The sequence below is a fragment of the Mastomys coucha genome, unplaced genomic scaffold, assembly GCF_008632895.1.
Source record: "Mastomys coucha isolate ucsf_1 unplaced genomic scaffold, UCSF_Mcou_1 pScaffold22, whole genome shotgun sequence".
NCBI lineage: Eukaryota > Metazoa > Chordata > Mammalia > Rodentia > Muridae > Mastomys > Mastomys coucha.
The window spans coordinates 195,875,612-195,895,392 of NW_022196905.1; the positions used below are offsets into that span (position 1 = coordinate 195,875,612).

At 36.2% G+C, this 19,781-nt stretch overlaps 1 protein-coding gene across 2 annotated transcripts in view; it reads left to right on the forward strand.

The window, feature by feature from the left end:
- Positions 1-19,781, forward strand: part of Glra3 (glycine receptor alpha 3) — a 150,086-nt gene that overhangs the window by 18,975 nt on the left and 111,330 nt on the right. For both annotated transcript variants that reach the window (XM_031339840.1, XM_031339841.1), the window contains exon 2: positions 17,335-17,462. In XM_031339840.1, the coding sequence (XP_031195700.1) occupies positions 17,335-17,462 (128 nt within the window). The remainder of the gene's footprint in view (positions 1-17,334; positions 17,463-19,781) is intronic.

The window sequence follows — 19,781 nt, forward strand, 5'->3', positions numbered from 1 at the left end:
CTCTCTCTCTCTCTCTCTCTCTCTCTCTCTCTCTCTGTATAATTCATGTGTATGCATGTAGCCATGTCTGTGAATCTGTGAATGTGTGTGTGTTCACACCATACCACTAATAGAACACATGCAGATCTCAGAGGATATCAACAGTGTTGGTTCTTGGTTCTTTCAATTCAGTTTACTTGATACAGGGTTTCTATGTTTGTCCACAAGCTTCTAGGATGCTTTTGTATGCCTCCCAAATCTCAATAAAAATACTAGAATTGCACATACTTATTCTATGGCATCTAGATTTTACTTGGATTATGGGGATTCAAACTCAGATATTCACATTTGCATTTTCATGGTTAAAACTACTACACACTAAGCCATCTCCTGAAGCTACTATTGTTTTGGAGACAGAGTATCTCATTAAACAGGGAGTTCAATGATTCTGCAGAGCCAGCTGGTCAGTAGACCCAAGGGATTCACCTATTTCTACCTCCTAGCAACAAAAATAGTATAAACCACATTCAAGGTACTAATCCAGCCAATATTAAAATGGAGAAAATTAGAATAACCAGTAAAAAATTGACATTTCAAAAGTTACATATTTTAAAATTACTATACTTACTGTTAGAAAATTCCTCTACTTCACTAAGGTAGAAATGTTTTAATTTCTTTTTTTTAATTCTTCTCTCATATATCACATCCCAACCACAGTTTTATCTCTCTTCTTTCCTCCCAGTTACCCTCTTTTGCACTACCATTCTTCCTTTCCCTTCAGAAAAGGGCAGGCTTCCCAGAGATAGGAACCAAATATGACATAACAAGTTGCAGTGAGACTAGGCACCTCCTTTCACATTAAAACTGGAAGAGGCAAACCAGTATGAAAATACGGGCAAAAGTCTCAAGAGTCAGCCCCTGCTCCTACTATTACAAGTCACACAAAAAGATCAAACTACATAGCAGTAACATATTGGCAGGGGCCCAGGTTAGATCCACGCAGGATTCCTTATTGTTAGTTCACACTCTGAGCCCTTATGAGCCTATGTTAGTTGATTCTATGGCTCTTCTAGTACTGTCCATGACCCCTCTGTCTTCAACAATCCTTCTTCCCCCTCTTTCTGCAAGATTCCCCTAATACACCAAATGTTGGCTGTAAGTCTCTGTATTTGTTACCACCAATTGCTGAATGAAGCCTCTCAAATGATTATTATACCATGTTCCTGTCTATGAGTATAGCAGAGTATCACTAGGAAACATTTAATTTCCTTTTTTAATTTTTGTCTTTCATGTTTGGTTCCTAGGTCTCTGAGCTATGTAGCATCTGGTTCTTACCCCTCCAGGCTCCTTTGAGTGGAATGGTCACAATCTGGACCAGTCATTGGTTGGCCACTCCTACAATTTCTGTGCAACCTTTAATCAAGCAGAACAATTTGTAGATCAAAAATTTTGTGGCTGGGTTGGTGTCTCAATTCTTCCACTAAATGCATTGTCAGGTTACAAAAGATGACTGATTCAGGCTCTGTATCCCCCATTATTAGGGGTTTTAGCCAAGGTTATCCTTGTAGATTCTTAGGAGTTTCCAATACAGTAGGTTTCTACATCACCTACCCCCATACACAATTCCAGTTGTCTCTGCCAGTACTGTGATGTGTTTTAATTTCTGTAGAATCTCCTTATTAAATTAATATCATAGATTCTTCTCATCTTTATTCCCTCTGTGACTCCTCTCACTTGAGTACTGAGATTGTCTCCATGTGATGCTATAGAAAGTAAGGGTTATTACTGAGTATCTAAGGCCCTGAGTAATGTGGTACCAATCATGTTCTCCAGCCTCTCTGGACATTGTGCTAGCATCCCTTGTCTCTATTATAACTTCACCACACTTCTTGATTTCCTGTGCCTTTACATCTAGATGCCATGGGACTTTTTCATTTGTCCTTTAAAGCATTTTTCTCTATGAAATTCTAAACTACACCCACCCCTGTTACATATTTCAGAGTTTTATACTGACAGACTCACTTTGGGTTATTTAAAATATACTACAGAAGCAAAACCCATTTCAATTCATCTATTGAAAAATGTTAAATCTAACCTCAAAACTGTTAAGTGCAAATTCAATCATTGAGCATATTCAATGTCATGAATGAAGATCTTGGGTAGACAAGAATGTTACTTAATGCCCATATAGATAGACCATTTTTGAATTTGCTTTAGAGTTTCTATTATCGAAACAGTTTCAAATATGAATTGCTTTCATGGCTGAGGACCACTCAATGTGAATATTTTTCATTTATGTTCCTTGCTCATTACCAAGGTTTCTCTGTATCCTTCCTATACAGGCTTCATGATCTCACTCTAGCCACCCAGGACATTTTACATGAATTAGCTTGCATTGATTTCTCTTGACTTCAATCAAAGAGTCATGGTGCTAAATTCAGAAAGAAAATGTCTTTCTCATAACTTCCTGGCATTTTAATAAACATATGATATATTTTGCCACGTGTTTTTGTTAAAATTATCTAAGAAAAAAATGTGGATCACTGTTAAATCTGTTTTTATTACTGGTAAAAGAATGTCATGCTTGCCCAAGGCCAAAGAACTAGTTAGTGACAGCAAAGGCACACAAAGTGAAGCTCCTGGCTGTGCATCTGGAGCCTTTAATCACTCTACCATGAGGCCTTCTGTTTAATTATCCTGGCACTCAATACATAATAGGAACTGTTAAGCCAATTCTAAGCAATTTCTATGTACACTGAAACATTTAATTAGTTTTCTTTAAAATAAATAAGTCATTAGGAAACTACAAATTAGCTAGTTAATTAGCTGTGTTATGGCCTTTTGGTTCTTTCGGCTGAAATAAGTTGATGCCAAAACTACGAAGCAGACTATCCATTACCCATGAGATAATCAGCTCTCACGAAGCTATGGGAGTCATCAAGAATTTTAAGTTTAGAATTATTAACGTGGTCAGTAAAATGTAGTGATTGTGTGATAAAGATATGTCTTGAATAAAATTTAATATTGTTCAGTTGTACCTGTTCCATTGTGGCTCCTTGATAAAATGCTTTCCTAGCATGTTTGAGACCTCTGGTTTGATCTTCAGCATAATAAATTATAACAATAGTAATAAAGTTATGGTTATCTTATTCCTCCCTATTTTAGCTCATATAGCATTAATAATGATGATGATGATGATAGTAATAATAATAATAATAATAATAATAATAATAATAATAATAATAAATCTTTTTTCTGCTTATTTTAGGGCACATTGCATGTAAATCAAGATTACCTTTAAATAGTCCTTGTAAATCTTAGTAATTAGTGATTCTGCAGCTAAATATATTTGGTTTCAGGGTATCTTTTTCAATTGATTCTTTGGTTACTGCTTCTGTCTGGGTTTCATACTCATTCTTCTTATTTTCCTATTTGATAATCATTCAAGTAATTTATACAAGCTCTTCACATCCTTTTCACTCCATCCTCTGGACTTCATTTTGGTATCTGTGCATGACGCCTTTTAAGCATCTTGTTTTGTTCTGTCTCATAAGTAAGTGATTCACCTATGAATTGTACCTAATCTGTTGTGGACACAGATGAGCTCTTAAACCTAACTTCTTTTAAAGTTGTATCATTTTGATTTGGTTGGTAAGTAAAAGTAGACCTCCTTGCTGAAAAGCTTACCTTATGCTTTAATTCTTTAAATGTACAGGAAAATCATTTAAAGTTAGTATGGTAATGTTAATATCTGAATCTTCATTATATTCTAAGCCTGATTTTTATTATTAGTCCTTTATCTTCATCATATATGGATCTATCTATGTATCTGTCTATCTATGGAGCTAATCTATAGATATCTGTAGTTAGATATATCTAGATATATTTTATCTAATATTTAGACATCTATAGATATAGAAATCTCTATAGATGATAGATACATACATATAGATAGATAGATAGAGAGAGAGAGAGAGAGAGAGAGAGAGAGAGAGAGATAATTAGGCATAATTGAATATCTAGGTGTTGCTTCTTTCTTTCTCCCCACATAGCTGTTACACGCTTTTGCTTACAATGTTAGGTTGCCAGCATCTAGGATCACTGTGTTTCAATCTAATCTTAGAAACAGGTGATTCCATGGAAACCATGGATACTTCTAAGATCCTGTTTTTCTGTTTATTTTTGTCAACAGTTATAATTCCCTGGAATCTTTAGTTCTTATGAATTTACACCTTAGATGAGCCTGGGATGTAATTGTTTTCATGTTAGACTCATAAAACATTCAGAGCTTGCACACTACTGTTAAGTTCTCAGCTTCTGTTCCTAAAATTTATTGCTGTATAAAATACAACCTCAAATGTCATGCTCTCTTCTGTGAATTTCTTTTCTCTGCAGATATTAGCCACGATTTTTTTTAACTGTGTATATTTTTAGTTTTCAAAATGGTTTTTCTGTCTGTTTCTGTTTCATTTTTGTTGTAAAGGAGACATAACAGCATGGTTTCAACACTGACAGCGAAACTGGGAAAGGAGAAATTTACATGTAAATAAAGAAAATATCTAATAAAAATTATGGAACTCAAAAAAAAGAAAATTAATGTAGTTAAACTAAAAAAATAAACATTTGTTGACTAAGTAAAAAAAAAGGTATAGTTGGTTAAAAAGACAAGATTACATAATATTTTTCATTAGCTAAGAACTAAAGGCACATGTTTTCACTCTCTTATAGAACTTTGCAAGAGAAAGATTACCTTGATTTAAAATATATCCTGGTGGTTTTAGTATGTGAATGTGCTGGGGAAACCTTGCAAACTCATTTGTTATGTATAGCTAATGATACCCACCACGGCTATTGGGATACTGTTTGCAAACCTGTGCACCTTAGAAAACCTGGAGGAGTTGTCATTTCTATTGGCAATGTAAAATTCCACATATTCATGTCAGGAAGAAATGAGATCATTTAAAAACAATACTCATATTTTATTGACACATTGCCCAGTAGCAAGACTCAAGATCCTAAAGTCCGTCAGTTTTTACTCATTTGTATTCCTGTGGAGATGTTCCAAAATAGTCTGTTTATATTTTTCAACTTTGATCTTGTTAATATAAAAATCAAAATAAAATATCTATTATAATGTCATAATTACAATAATTCCCTTTAAAATCATATTTTTGGTTTGGAATAATCAGAATGTCACTTATTTTAAGATTGGATACATTTTCTTCAGTTGAAACTACAATAAAGCATAAAGAAATTGAATAATAGACTGATTTCTTCCATTCTGGTCTTATTTCTCCAATTGAGTTGTGTTTTAGTCTCACTCAGACAATGTCAAGCAATAACAACTGGATTTAATGTTCTCAAGGAGTGATAACTTTATAAGACATACTAATGGAGATGTAGAAGATACAACGAACCTTCTGTTGCACAAACCACATTTCTGCTTAGAATCGGAACACTCATTTGTTCTTGACATGTCACCTTGTTCAAATAAGTTTATAAAAATATATGCACTGAGGTTTGTAGCCATACATACAAGAATTTCTCTTATATCTACAATAATTTTTTCCACTATAAATCTCTGTTTACCACTTACTATATGAACATTCATTTAGCATTAGTAAAGCAGTTGAGAGTTTAACTAAAACTTAAAAGTTACATTATGTCATTGGATTTGACCACCAAAAAACTTTATTGTTTATTTTATTCAAAGTTCTTGAGAATTTTGATGGTTGCTTCAAGAAATTAAGTAAATAAAATATTTGAATTTTTAAAAGGTTGGATTGGTGAACTTACTAGCATCATTCTGTCCAATGGACAAAGATTCAGTCTATCTTGTAAATTCATATCTCTATAGCCATAGGTTATAAGGCTCTCAGACCTTATTCCAGAAGTTTCTTTTTCCATGGGTTGGCAGTTAATGCAGAAACTTACAACTAATAAAAGTGCAGAGAATGTGTCAGTGTAATGCTCACTCACAAATGGAACAGGAGATCGCATTCCATTGATGAGGCTCAGGAACTATCTCAGAAGAGAGTCATGGAGAACCAGAACAAAACAGTGACTTGTGGATTGTCATGACAGCTGCACTCATGAGGTCACTGCAGCTGCAGTTGCCCTGCATAAGATCTACAGAAGTTCAAGCCTGACCACATTCTAGTATGGAAGGGAATGGTCATGAGACCCCACCTGCCCTGCCTAACTGAAGAACTATACGTAATTGATGGTTTCACGGGGAGGAAAAGTCAGTTTTCTCTAAGAGTATGGACCCTGGCATGGTGACCACACTCAGAGGATGATTCCACTCACCTGAGTGTGGGCAATACTAATTGGACTTACTGCCTTATTTACATCAAAAGAAGACAAAGGTGAGAGAGTATTCAAAGGTTAATGCTAGGTCTAGGAGGTGTTGAAAGGATGCCTGTGGGTTATTGTGAACATAATGTATTTATTGGGGTTCTCAAAGAATTACATTTAAAAAGCTTCGGAACTTTCCACTATTCTGTGTTTCTACAATTAATATGTAAAATACTTAGATTCAAAAACAAAACTTTGAAGGGAATGTGTTTAAGACCACACATGAGAGCCAAATACAGTTAATAGAAAGTGGTGTCTTCATGCTTCATAGAAATGAACAGCAGCCAAGTGTGGGACGAAAGCTAATTAACACTGATTTCAAGAAGACTCATAAAAAGCAGTCAAGCTTGCTTCTTGTGAAAATACTGATCATCATAATTTGCTAACAGTCATAGTAACTTGTTGTAAATATCTTAGCTTTGTTGTAGATTTTGAACAAACCTGGCCTTGAACAAAAATACTTCTGCCTACTTGTATGACTCTATGGCATTAGCCCATTAGGAAATGGAAATAATTTGTTGGTAAATGGGAGTGTATGCACAGCAGAAACTTATTTCTCATAGTGCTGAAATCTGAAACTTCCAAGATTAAGCCACAAAAGCCTTAAGTGTCTGATAAAGGTTTGCTCGTTCAAAGATCATGTCTTCCCACTGTGACCTCATATTGGATGGGTCTAAACCATCCTCTGTGAATTCTTTTATGATGCCTTTATTACCATGATTCTAGTTAGCTGCCTAACACTCCATGTTGTATTACCACAGGCTTAGATGTGGATTTTACCATAGAAATTTAAGGAAAATACAGACTCACGAATCGTATTAATTGGAAAAAATGTGGTATATGATTTTTGTTTATTTTATAGATGTCAATCTGCAAAGTTTGGTTTGCTATTTTTGTTTTGAAATGTGACCATTGTTTCTTACAGCCTAAATGACAGAAGGCAGGAGGTCATGTCCTCCATTTCCTGCTTTCTGCTATCTTACAAGGAATCTAAAGATAGCAGTTACAGAGCACTTTGAACAGTTCAAGATCTCAAGGAAGAGTTACATATACTTTACTGTGCTTAGAAAGTTTTAATTTAACATTTTTCATACAGTATATTTTGTTTATATATTTTCCTCCTCCAACTCTTCCCACATTCTATCTCTCTATTAACCCAACGTCATGTTGTCTTATAGAAATAAAAAGTAAATAAAAACTTGAAACATATAAACTAAAAAGAAAGAAAACCAATAAGTCATAAAAATAACAGAAAAAACAAGCATACAAAAGAACAACAGAAAAAAATTAAGCCTGTTTCATGTTGGCCTGAACATGGGGACTATCTTGAAGTGTGGTTGACACACCAGGTGGCTTTCTATTGCAGAAAACTGATTTTCTGTCTCTCAGCAGGTATCAGTTATAAAGAGCTTCTTGATTAGATGTGGGAATTTGTGTCCACTACCACTTCATAATGTGATTTTTGACTGGTCTGAAAATGTGCAAGCCTTGAGTATGTTGTCATATTCTCTGTGAGTTCATATGTGTATCAGTGTTGTGTCTGGAAGACACTGTTTCCTTGGAGTCTTTCATACCTCTGGCTGTTATCTTTCCACTTCTTCTTCTTTCCATTAAATTCCTAAGTCTTGAAGAGAGGGGTTTGATAAATATATTCCATTTAGAACTCAGTGATCCAAAGTCTATGATTCTCTTTAATGTTTTCCAGTTATGGATTCTCTGGTCACTTCTTATCTAGTTCAAGAAAAAGCTTCTCTGATGAGGAGTGAGCAAGGCATGAATTTTTGGGTAAAGCTATGAGTTTTTAAGGATGATCTTATTGTTATTTTTCTTTAGTAGAATAATAGTAGTACTACTTCCCCTAGATTATGACCATTCGAGTCTCAGAAGCTTAACCACTTTAATAGCATGCCCATAGTCTCTATCTCATGGATTAGGCTTTAAATCCTAAGTTTCTGTATCAGTATATTTTGTAGGCATCCCTCTGTTGTAGGCCACAGGGTTTGTAGTTGGCTGAAATTGATGATTAATTACTCCAAAAGTAGTGTACAAGGTACTTTCTGGTATACTTAGTAGGGGTGAAACTTCTAGTTACATTTTCAGACTGACTTCTTTATACTTAAGCACATAAACAGGTTATATACTTGAGGACATAAACAGGTTATCTTCAGCAATAGGGGACTATGATTACATTTGATTATAGAGAATAATCAGAAGGTTTGGTGATGGCCTGTGATCTCTGTGAGGCTTCTCTGGGACCCCTTTGACCAATTACTCAACAAGACATAGCTCATATCTAGCACTGCCATTTTGGTGGAATAAAATGTCTTGTTGGGGCATTATTTTCTACATTATGTGACTGTGCGGATGGACCACAAATGATAAAGGCCTTTTTAAAAGCCATATTTAAATCAAATACTCTAGAAGCTTCATAAAATATAAAGTTAAATTAAATTGAGTGACTACTTTACTATTCTTAGTGTAGTGATTTACATCTAGTAAATTATGTGCAAAATCAAATTAGTTGTCTTATGTACATGTACAAATATTTAAGTGTATTATGACATATGACATTGTATTAAAATTTATGTAATAAAAGTATATAGCAATATTATTATTAATGAACATTATTTCTGTATAAAGGATTTATGAAATCTCATATATTTAAAAATAATTTATCATTTCTTTTTATCCTATCTCAGTCTCAACATGATATATGTTTCATGTATTCATCATAAATTAGTAATCAAGTTAGATAAATAATTATATTAAATATAATGTGCTATTTATCAAAGGAACCATAATTTCTTGTTTAATTTTATTTATTTTAAAAAATTTAAGCTTGAAAAATCATAAAGAAATATTTAGCGATAAAATAGATTGTTGTTTTTTAGAGAAAGTAGTTTCAGTGGGTTTTCTGATATGCACTTTACACTTCTAAAACTATTTGGTAGACATATACCTTACCTTCCATGTTTCGTACTAGACTACTGGAGACAAGGAGATGCAATTTTTTCATTTCTTCAAATTACATTGATTATTAATTGTATAAACAATGAGTGCTATCATTTGTGTTAACAGCCTGCTGGTATTTAGTGATATGTGTGGATGTGTACATACATATACCTTTACTTATTTATTTATTTTTTAAATTTATTGCTCAAAATCAGCTAGCCACGCAGACTCCTGGTTGTCATTCTTACCCCCAAGAATATGCAACAAATTGAAAGACTTGTTTCCCCAAATGATCTGTGTCACACTCAACATAAGTAAGCATATCAATTAAAAGCTACAATCCTGATATGATCCTATATTCACTAGGGAGAATGCTATTACCTCAGGTGTTAACTGTGTAACCAATTGGGGTCTTTCAAATCAACAAAGTAGGGGAAGTAGGGGACCTGTTAGCATGGTATGTACCTCCCACGCCCCTTCCCTGCTTCCTTGTGGTGGAGCAGAAAAAAAAAATCACACCTTCCTCTTGATGGAATTACATGAAAAAAATGTCCATGGATGTGCTGGGAAACACGTGCACAAGTGATACATACACATCACACGACTGAGACTCATTAGAAAGCTTCCCTTATTCACCTAGGTTGTCTTGAGTCACTGCCACAAGTGAAAGCCGCATGCTGATAAGGAGAGCCGGAGAGTTTGATCGGATGGATCCGTTCATGAACAAGCATCACAGGCACTGGAAAATGTCTGCGAGGATGTCATTGTCAGAGAAACAGGGGTCACAGAAGCAGCTTGGATGTCAAAGCTTGGAAGGCTGTGGTAATCGGGACCATGTTTGTGCTGGGTGTGAGGATAAAGGCCACTCCAGGGCTCTGCCCACATCTTCAGCAAGCCTGTCACCAGCCTGGTGGGTGGTACCCTGTGTCTTCAGGCTCTCGGGGGCAGACAGCGGTTTGCTGTCATCATAGGGTCTCATCCCAAGTGCCGACACAGCACTGTCCAGAGCTGGACTCCGGTCAACGTTCAACGTTCGATGAATTAGCCACTGGACCTTATTCACAGGGTGCTCCAACTCGGGGTCAGCTGGTTCTCCTACTGAGAGAACACCTGGTAGCTGAAGTCGTCAGTCTGGATTCGAAGATTGTATTTCTGTCTCACTCTCTGGTAACGCAAGATCAGAAGGGTTGTGGACCCTGCCACCATAAGCACAGCTGCCGCCAGGAGAATGATGTAACCGGTCCCCAGGACTGGTTTTGTACAGGCCTGTGCACCTTCGGATCGATGGAGGGGTCCCCAGGTCATCAGGTGCACGGCTTCACTGCTTCTCAGCAACCGAAGTCATTACAGCTCTGGAGTCACGGTTCCCTGAGGGAAGCCAGAGCTGGAGCTCAAACCAAAGAGGAACCTGGAGCCAGGAGTTGATACTTAGGCCACTGAGGAGCACCGCTTACTGGTGTGTGCTCATACATATGCCTTTAAATTAAAATATTGTCTATCTATAAACTTCATTCTCTTAAATCTTTTTCTTGTTAAATTCTCTAAGGAATAATATAGTCTTTGCCAAGCTCCAATAATTTTTGCTTAACAAACAATTTAATGAAGTTCTTCTACTCATATAATTTTTGTCCTTCACAAAAATGTATTCTTATATGTTAGCATTCCTGGCAATACAATATCATGATGTTTTGTGCTATAGCTAGAAACATAAATTTCTGAAGGCAATATCATATTTCAAGGTAAATTTCATAGGAGTTATTCAAATCAAATTTCATAAATGCATAATTATTTCAATACCTGGTTTATTGAAATAGAACAGACACATAACCAAGGTATCTTATTAATACATGGGAAATTAATTTTTATTACTTATTAAATTATAATTGATTATTAATGGATAAAGTCAAAATTTATTTTGTCACTGAAACACTAATAATTGTACTATCCTTTGAAAAAAATCCTCAAAAGATATATTTGAGATATTCAATGTAAGTAGTATTTGATCAAATTTGATAATATAACTTGAAATATTCAGCCAGAAATTTGGGGCTAATGCCAATGTCATGCACTAATGTTCTTTGTGTTAGGCTCACAGATTTTCTGTTGAGAAGAAGTTATTTTGCTTCTGTTCAGATCACAAACACACACTCACACATACACACACACCACATGTACACATACATGTACACATGGACCCACAACAAAAACAAAACAAAACAACCATACAACTTATCATTGCTAACTTCTATGTCTTAAACATGTCTATTAGTTAGAACAAAAATATTCACTGGTGGAAATATGCCACATTAATTATATAAAATCCTTTTTATTTGTCTTTATTATTTAATGTTTTCTTACCATGCATATCTCTTTTGAAAAAAATGATCATATATGTCAGACAATGAAAATATCAAAGGTCATTAGTATCCCAATATTAACCAATACTAGAGTTTGGAAAAATTATTAAAGAAAAACATTTATACTTTTTTAACCTTAAACAATATTTAATTACACAAATGTTGTTACCTCATTAGTTACTTCTCTACTTCGTACACAGTCATTCCCACCCTCCACAGAAAGGCTGCTCCTGAACTTTCATGTTGTCACAGCGCTACAGTCCTGATGCTAACAGAAGAGTAGAGATGCCTCAGTGATTTAAGTTGAAATCAGGATGCTGGCATATGGCTCTTGTGTGCAGCATCAGGAATGTACAAATGTCCTTATTCAAAAATACAAAATAAATTATATGTAGGCATGGGCAATGACAGCAGTAAGCCATCATATATTGTGAAAGGAAAACCAGTAACTGATGGTTACAGTGACCAGCCAGGCTTCTTTTCAGTCATTTTCTCCAGGTGGCTTCTCAGAAGTTATCGGTGATGGACTTGCTTTGAGCTTCCAATCACAGGTCATTGATAAGGGCAAAGCACAGATGAGATCTTTATGGCCACTAATAAAAAATTTCCATATGTAAATTTCCAAATGACTTCTGTCAAAATGAAGAGTAAAGTTAAATCTTAATTTCACCTCTCAGTAATATTATTTTCCATGGCGCTATTTACCATTTAATGTATTGTAAAGGATATGCAGTTAAACTTTAAAACACCCAAAAGTCAACATATGTTTATGTAGATAAATAATGTCGCACTTTCTGGTAGAGGTATACATTGTGGATGTATAGATGATATTTGGAGAAAGATGTAATAGATGATGGGAAGTTATATAAATGAAATATATTGCTTTCAATTTTACGACTAGAATATCAGTTAAATACTTTGATGTGTGTTTATTAATAGCTTTTGATTTCTCAGTTTGAAAACTCAAAAGAATTACAAATATTCTTTATTTTAATATCTAACTTAAATGTTAGTTTTCAGAAAGAGTCTTTTAATTCATAAAAATAATATTTAAGGAAGTATCTAAAATCATAAGTGAAAGAAATAAATAGAGTTATGTATAAAAGAAAGAAACTGTAACTGGAGACATAAGTACATTGAATCTTCAGAGAAAAAAAAATAAGACCAAAATGACAAGAGGTTTAGAGATACATAGTGGGAATGGTAGGGGAAAGTGGGGTCTATCAACTCTTCTCTATAAATGGTGGGAAGAAACTGACATCCAACCTTTTCAAAACTCTGCCAGTTAATAAGAGGCTTGCAGCCATCTAGGAAGTAACTTAAATACTGAGGATGCATCACTCTTAGTGAGAAGAGTGAAACTTGTCGCATTATAGCTTTCTGAATCCTTAGAGCAACTTTTCAAGCACAGTGGCAACGCTATAAAATAGGAGCAGTCAACACCAAGGTACAGAATGGGCTTTTGCCTTCAGTGCCTTGTTCTCAGAGAGCTGTTGTTATTTTCACATTTCCCTGGAAAAATGTACTGGCGAGAGCCTTTTATTTAATGCAACTTGTAACTCACCACTGCAAAAAGCTTTTCTCCTGGAGACAATTATTTAACAAAAGTATTTATAGATATCTTGCTTAGTTTTACAAGTACCTGAGGCAATGTATAACTGTGAGAAAAAAAATAATACATTCATATTAATTCTTAGAAGAAAAATCAATAGATTTGCATGTCCATATGGGGGAGTGGTTGAAAGCATTCATATGCTTCTAGACATCTAAATGGTCACATATATGGTACAGGGTTTTGACTATATCATGTGTTGTGGACTGAATTGTGTAATTTAGAAATTCATATTGATGTCATAAACATAGTGCCACAAAACATGACTTTAATTGGAAATGGAAGAATTAGAGCAAAATAAAATCATATTGGAAGTTACTCATACAATGATGATTATCTTTAAGAAGACAAACATACATATACCCTGTAGAGAGAGAGATTTTGCCATATTTAAGTTGAAGAGGGAGGCTATTTAAAACATCAACACTTTCAGTCCCTTGAGTTTACACTTATTTTAGTTAGCTTTCTATGGCTGTGCTAAAGCACCGTGACCAAAAGCAAAGTAGAGAGAAAAAGATTGATTTTGAACTATGGTGTATAATCCATAAATCATGAAATTCAGGCTAGGACCTCAAGGCAGGAACAAGGAGACAGGAATGAATGTGAAGGCTATGGAGAAAGATACTGGCTTGCTTTCCATGGCTTGCCAATTCAGTAAGAAATACACCCCCACACCTGCTTACAGGCCAGTCTTATGGAGGCATTTTCTCAATTAAGATTCTTTATTCTCAGATGTCTAGTTTTATGGAAGTAAAACATCATCATCAACAACTAAACAACCAACACAAATTTCTAATCTTCAGAAAAAGAGGAAAATTAATTAACTGCCATGTCAGTAGTACCTCATTATGGTAGCCCTACCAGCAAAGATGCTTAAGCCTATGTGTGCTCAGAAGAGACCTGAGAAGGCCTCCACAACTCTATCTGGCTCATGAAACCATCCTCCAACAATACATGGAGACCTAATCTAAGAATTTATAAACACCCCTTCCATTTCAAACAAGAGGATAACCCATGATTAATATAAATAATAAATGTAAATAATAAAGTGATTAATATAGATAATAGAGATTTAGTCCAGAAGACTCAGCCTTACAAAATACAGTAGCAAAGTCTGGGGAATGGAGAGTGACCATTTCCAAAATTGTCACGTTGCACCATTCCACTTGTCTAGTTTTCATTACCAACTGTATATTAGTCATGAAATGAAATCATAGGAAATAGTTAAACCTTTAAATTAGTTATGTAAGACTCACCAAAAGAAAAAAAATTGTATTCTAAGAAAGAAGAAATTGCAGCCTAAGAAATACAAAGTATCACAAAAAATAACCAAGTATAGAATAGTATCAAAGATAATACTTTTAATAGAAAAGAACTAAGAAAGAGCAATTCTAGAGTAGAAAGGTAGAATAATTAAAGAATGTAGTGGAAGGCTCACACCCATTTTCTCTAGAGATCATAGCTAATGGTTACAAAGGACTCCAAAAACCTGCTCACTGTTCTGAAAGACAGTTGTGAAGTCAGTGCACAAGACTCAAAAACAAAATGTTCATGGAGGGAGCAATAGCATCAACTAGCCAGACCTCCAGGAGCTCCTGGGGATTGAACCACCAAACAAAGAATACACATGGAGGGACCCATGACTCAGGCCACATATGTGGCAGAGAATAGCCTTGTTGAACATCAGTGGGAGGAGAGATCCTTGGACCTGAGGGTGTTCAATGCCCCAGTGTACGGGAATGCCAAGGAGGGAAAGCAGAAGTAGGGTGGGGAGAACCCTCACAGAGGCAGAGGGAGGGAGGATGGGATAGGGGGTTTCTGAAGGAGAGACCTGGATAGGAAATGTAAATAAAGAAAATATCCAAGAAAAAAGAAAGGGAAAAATGCTGCTCACTCTTTCCTCAACTCTTGTAGCTTCTAGCTATTGTCTACAGACATTAGCAATGGTACTATATTCCAATACTGTACTCTATGTCACATAAACTTTGCTTTTCTGATTCCCTTGAAGTAGAACTCATCCTCCCTTTTGTAAAGAAACTGGATGTTACACCAAAAGCTGAACTTCCTTATTTCCTTCATCCACAGTATGATATGAGGGATTTCAGTTCAATCATTTATTTTTTAAGTTTCTCCCATTTTATTAAAAATTGATTTCATGTCTTTTTTAATTATAGAAAAGCAAACAGCATTACTGACTTATCCAGGTAAACTAGTAGATAGGAGGATGTAGAAATTTATGTTCTTATACTTAAATGGAGGGATTTTGTCAAAGGTAAATAGACATAAATAAACATGACTGTGGTGGAGCAGTGGGAAGCTATGAGCATTCCAGCACTGTATTTCTGTTTGGTGTTCTAAAGCTTCCAATATAAGCAAATGTTGAGATACAGTCAAACCTGGCGAGGAACATTTTAGAAGCACTGAAGAAGCCACTTGCCTCTTTTTATCAGTATGGACTTAATTTTCATGTTAGAAAAATCTAGTTGCTCTCTTAAACAGGTAATGAACTTGAGAAATAATAACTAGAGATAAGGATCATAAAATAATCTAGAGAATATAGAAAAAGAAAGGAAATGCTTCCATTTGTTGAAAAAAACAAAGACAGCAGAATGAAAGCCACTGACTGGGACAGGGAGTGAAGTGCACAGACTAAGGAAGGAGCACCAGACAGGCAATGATAGACAGGCAATGATAGACAGGCAACAATAGACAGGCAATGATAGGCAGGCAATGATAGGCAACGATAGACAGGCAATGATAGACAGGCAATGATAGACAGGCAACGATAGACAGGCAACGATAGACAGGCAATGATAGGCAACGATAGACAGGCAACGATAGACAGGCAACGATAGACAGGCAATGATAGACAGGCAATGATAGACAGGCAATGATAGACAGGCAATGATAGACAGGCAACGATAGACAGGCAATGATAGACAGGCAACGATAGACAGGCAATGATAGACAGGCAACGATAGAAGCTGTTTGTAGTGATCCAGTGTTTCTGTAGACACCAACTTCGTGTCACTGCAAAGGCATCTTAAAGTTCAACGGTGAATTACTACCTGCATCTGTGTGATGCATACTTGGCAACTGGGCTCTCAGGTTCTTTCTCATTATGTATTAGCATGGGCAAGAAAAATATAAGATGATTAATAATTTCCTGTGACATGACCAGCTAATGACCAAAATGGTTCAAAGTTTGTCAGTATTCTGAATTGGTGGGCAGAGGTTAGAAAATAAAGGGATGTTAAATTCTGAGAAACAGCAGCAACTTGAATATATGATGTCGAAGCATTATGTATATTGAATAGGCCAACTTTACTTTCTTGGTTATGAAGATTAAAGATTTACATTCATCTAGCCAACCCAAAGAAGAAGGCAACATCTCAATCACACTGTGAGTTTTGAGAGAAGGTCAATTATGTGAAAAGGTAAGAGTTTGAGTAAGACATGGTACCCATGCCTATTCTCAAAGGCCTTAGGATGCTAAAGTAGGAAAATTCTAAGTTAATTGTCACCCAGGGAAGGAAGAGTCTATAAATACAAATAAGTTTAACTAAATTGTAAATAATAGAGGAAACATTCTAATGGAAGAAAAAGTATCATTATTTATATATTCCATAGACATTTTCTTCCTGCAGAGCAAATTGCACAAAACTTAAAGTGTGGAGGCTTTTGTCTAAATAACAGCAATGAAAATTACCCATCATGGTTATTATACCCATATACTTTTATGCCTCAAGAACTCAGGATACTTCCAGGAAAAATGGCAATCTGACATCAATTCTGTGTAACACATTGTGAAATCTTAAAAATTTTAAAATAAATTTTGTTCCCTTGTGTAAGACCATATATTGCCCAAATTAAGGAGCACATATAAAACTTTTATAAATAAGCATTGATCATCAATATATATAAATATATGCTTCATAATGTCTACTCTGGGGTATCTAAGTTTCATTTTGTGTTATTGCCAAAGGCATTCTTGCTTCACATTTTCACATTTTCACATTGCAGGAGGCAGTGTTTGGCTTCTGTTTGTAAAGTGTGTCATTTTGTCTTCATTTGCAGTTTGGTGGCCACAAAGGAAGGAAACAGTGCACGGTCTCGAAGTGCTCCAATGTCACCTTCTGATTTTCTGGACAAACTAATGGGGAGGACATCGGGGTACGATGCCAGAATCAGGCCCAACTTCAAAGGTAGCTCTTCTGTTTATTTCCACGGGTGCTCTGCTCTTAAAGAAGATAAGTTTTAAAACTGATTCTAAGTACTCATGGCTCCAGCAGCATGTGTATAGCAAAGGATGGCCAAGTCAGTCATCAATGGGAGGAGAGGCCCTTGGTCTTGTGAAGGTTCAATGTCCCAGTGTAGGGGAATGCCAGGGCCAATAAGTGGGAGAGGGTGGGGTGATGAGCAGTGGGAGGGGGGAGGGAACAGGGGATTGTTTGGGGTTTTTTATTTTATTTTTTTTCTTATTTTATTTTAATTTTCTTTTTTCTTTTGGAGGGGAACCTGGGAAAGGAGATATTGTAAATAAAGAAAATATCTAATAAAAAAATAACAAAAAAAAGCTACACACACACACACACAAAACCTGATTCTACCTGAAACCATAACACTTGTGTTGAATAGTCTTTAACTGTATTCATAAAAGATGTACCTGCAAAGGGAAAGTCTACTTTCATGTTCAGAGCTAGTGTAATGTGCCCTCTGAGAATAAGCAGTACTATTTTCTCCTTAATAGTTACTTCTTGTTTGATTGGTTATGGTCTTTGAGACAAGGCATTATTTTATATCTTTGACTGATTGGGTATTCTAGCCATTTAGCCCAAGCCAGCCAAAACTTTAGGCAATTCTCTTGTCTTAACCTCAATGAGGTAGTATTACAGGTATGTGTGTGTATGTGCGTGTGTGTGTGTGTGTGTATGTGTGTGTGTGTGTGTGTGAGAGAGAGAGAGAGAGAGAGAGAGCATTCATGTGTCTGTCTTTGTCTTTCTGTCTGACTGTCTATGTACTATTTAATACCCATATGTTCTCACTGAAAAAAATTAAAGTGCTTAAGATCTGGTAATAAAAGTTTGAGTGCCCCATTCCTAACTCTGATTTCTCCAACCCGGGACTTTGCCTGTGGTCCACAATTGCTGTCACACTGTAGCATGCCTCTAGCCCCTTCCTTTTGTTTGTTTATTTGCATTTTTGAGTCCCATGTCTAAATAGAGAGGTTAGTCTTGAATTTCTGATTTCCCTGCCTCTCCTTCTGTAGGGATAGAATTACATGCTTGAGTCACAATGCTTGGTTCTTTCCTATCATTTTAAATTCCCCTAGTAGTACTTTGTATTGTAGAAAATTAGTTATTCAATTATTATAAAGGGGGATCTCTCTGGGCTGGTGTCCTGAGCAGACCTTGGGCAAAAGATCTGCAGCCAGTCCCACAACACCCAGAGGAAGCTCCACTCCCAGGCACTCTGACATACCCAGGATCAGAGGTGAGGAGGACCCAACAACTGTCCCACCACTGAGAGTAACTGGGAACTGCGGGACCAGGCACACAGGAACTCCACTAGCAGAGTGACTTGGGTTCTTTCCAGTCTTTCTGGGCTCGTGTCCTGAGCAGACCTGGGCACAAGCTCTGCAGCCAGTCCCACAACACCCAGAGGAAGTTCCACTCCCAGGAGCTCTGACTCTCAGGATTAGAGGTGAGGAGACCCAACATCTGTCCCAACACCAGGAATAACTGGGTCCACGTGGATCAGGCACACAGGAACTCCTCCAACAGAGTGGCTTGGGTTCCTTCCAGTCTCTCGGGGCTGGTATCCTGAGCATACCTTGGGCCCAGGCTCCACAGCCAGTCCCACAACACCCAGAGGAAGCTGCTGCACTCCCAGGTGCTCTAACAAGTCCAGGGTCACAAGATCCCAGAATTACAGGATCACAGAGACAGCCTGACTCTGAGGAGTTCTGATACAACCAGGATCATAGGAAGGACTGACTCCAGTTAGATTTAGCAAGGGCAGGTAGCACTAGAGATAACCAGATGGCAGGGATAAAGTGTAAGAAAATAAACAACCCAAACCAAGGTTACTTGGCATCATCAGAACCCAATTCTCACACCATAGCAAGTCCTGGACACCATTACACTGTAAAAGCAAGATTCAGATCTAAAATCACTTATCATGATGATGATAGAGGACCTTAAAAAAGACATAAATAGCACCTTCAAACAAATATAGGAGAACACAGGTAAACAGCTAGAAGCTCTTAAAGAGGAAACACAAAAATCCCTTAAAGAACTACTGGAAAACACAATCAAACAGGTGAAGGAAATGAGCAAAACCATCCAGAATCTAAAAATGGAAATAGAAACAATAAAGAAATCAGAAAGAGAGACAAACCTAGAGATACAAAACCTAGGAAAGAAATCAGGAGTCATAGATGCAAGCATCACCAACAGAAGAGATAGAAGAGAGAATCTCAGGGGCAGAAGACACCTTAGAAAACATTGACACAACAGTCAAAG